Genomic DNA, 859 nt, shown 5'->3' with positions numbered 1-859 from the left:
TCAGCATCGCGGAATTCACCACTCTGCCGGGGTCTCGTTTCCCGCTGGAGGGCGCGTCGGATGCGGATATCGGAGCGAACGCGCAGCTCTCCTACACACTCAGCCCCAGCGAGTATTTTAGAATAGAGGAAGAAAACAGTAACTCTCGCAGTAAATCCTTGTTTCTGGTACTCACGAAAGCTTTGGACCGCGAGACGATTCCCGTTCACCGGTTGATGCTGACGGCGAGTGATGGGGGCCGGCCGTCTCTGACGGGCACGATGGAGCTGATGATCTTGGTGCTGGACGTGAACGACAATGCACCCCAGTTCAACCAGTCAGTGTATAACGTACGTTTGCCCGAGGATGCATTACAGATGACGCTTGTAGCGCGTGTGAACGCCACAGACCCGGACTTAGGAATATATGGGGAAATGATTTATGAAATTGATTCTGTTGTTCCACCGTCGGCCACAGATTTATTCAGCATCGATGCAAATACTGGGGAGATCAGACTGATGGGCCCCCTGGACTTCGAGACAGTTACTTTATATGACCTACACATTAAGGTGACTGATAAGGGGACGCCTCCACTGCCGGGTCACTGCAAGGTGGTGCTGGAGGTGCTGGACGTGAACGACAACGCGCCGGAGGTGTGGGTGACGTCGCTGTCGGTGCCGGTGCCGGAGGACGCGTCGGTGGGGACGGTGGTGGCCCTGCTGAGCGTGTCGGACCGGGACTCGGGGGCGAACGGTCGCGTGCGGTGCTGGGTGTGGCCGGCGTCGCCGTTCGGTCTGGAGGCGACGTTCGCGGGCTCGTACTCGCTGGTGCTGCGCGAGGCGCTGGACCGGGAGCGGGTGTCGGAGTACGAGGGGGGGGG

At 59.3% G+C, this 859-nt stretch overlaps 1 protein-coding gene across 1 annotated transcript in view; it reads left to right on the top strand.

Moving 5' to 3' along the window:
* Nucleotides 1-859, top strand: part of LOC103618722 (protocadherin alpha-1) — a 10,620-nt gene that overhangs the window by 8,511 nt on the left and 1,250 nt on the right. The window contains 1 exon segment of the mRNA XM_017738667.1: nucleotides 195-853. Within this exon segment, the coding sequence (XP_017594156.1) occupies nucleotides 195-853 (659 nt within the window).

The sequence above is a fragment of the Corvus brachyrhynchos genome, unplaced genomic scaffold, assembly GCF_000691975.1.
Source record: "Corvus brachyrhynchos isolate BGI_N302 unplaced genomic scaffold, ASM69197v1 scaffold376, whole genome shotgun sequence".
Classification (NCBI taxonomy): Eukaryota; Metazoa; Chordata; class Aves; order Passeriformes; family Corvidae; genus Corvus; species Corvus brachyrhynchos.
Note: the sequence above shows the minus strand (reverse complement) of the source record. Positions and strands in the feature narration are given on the sequence as shown.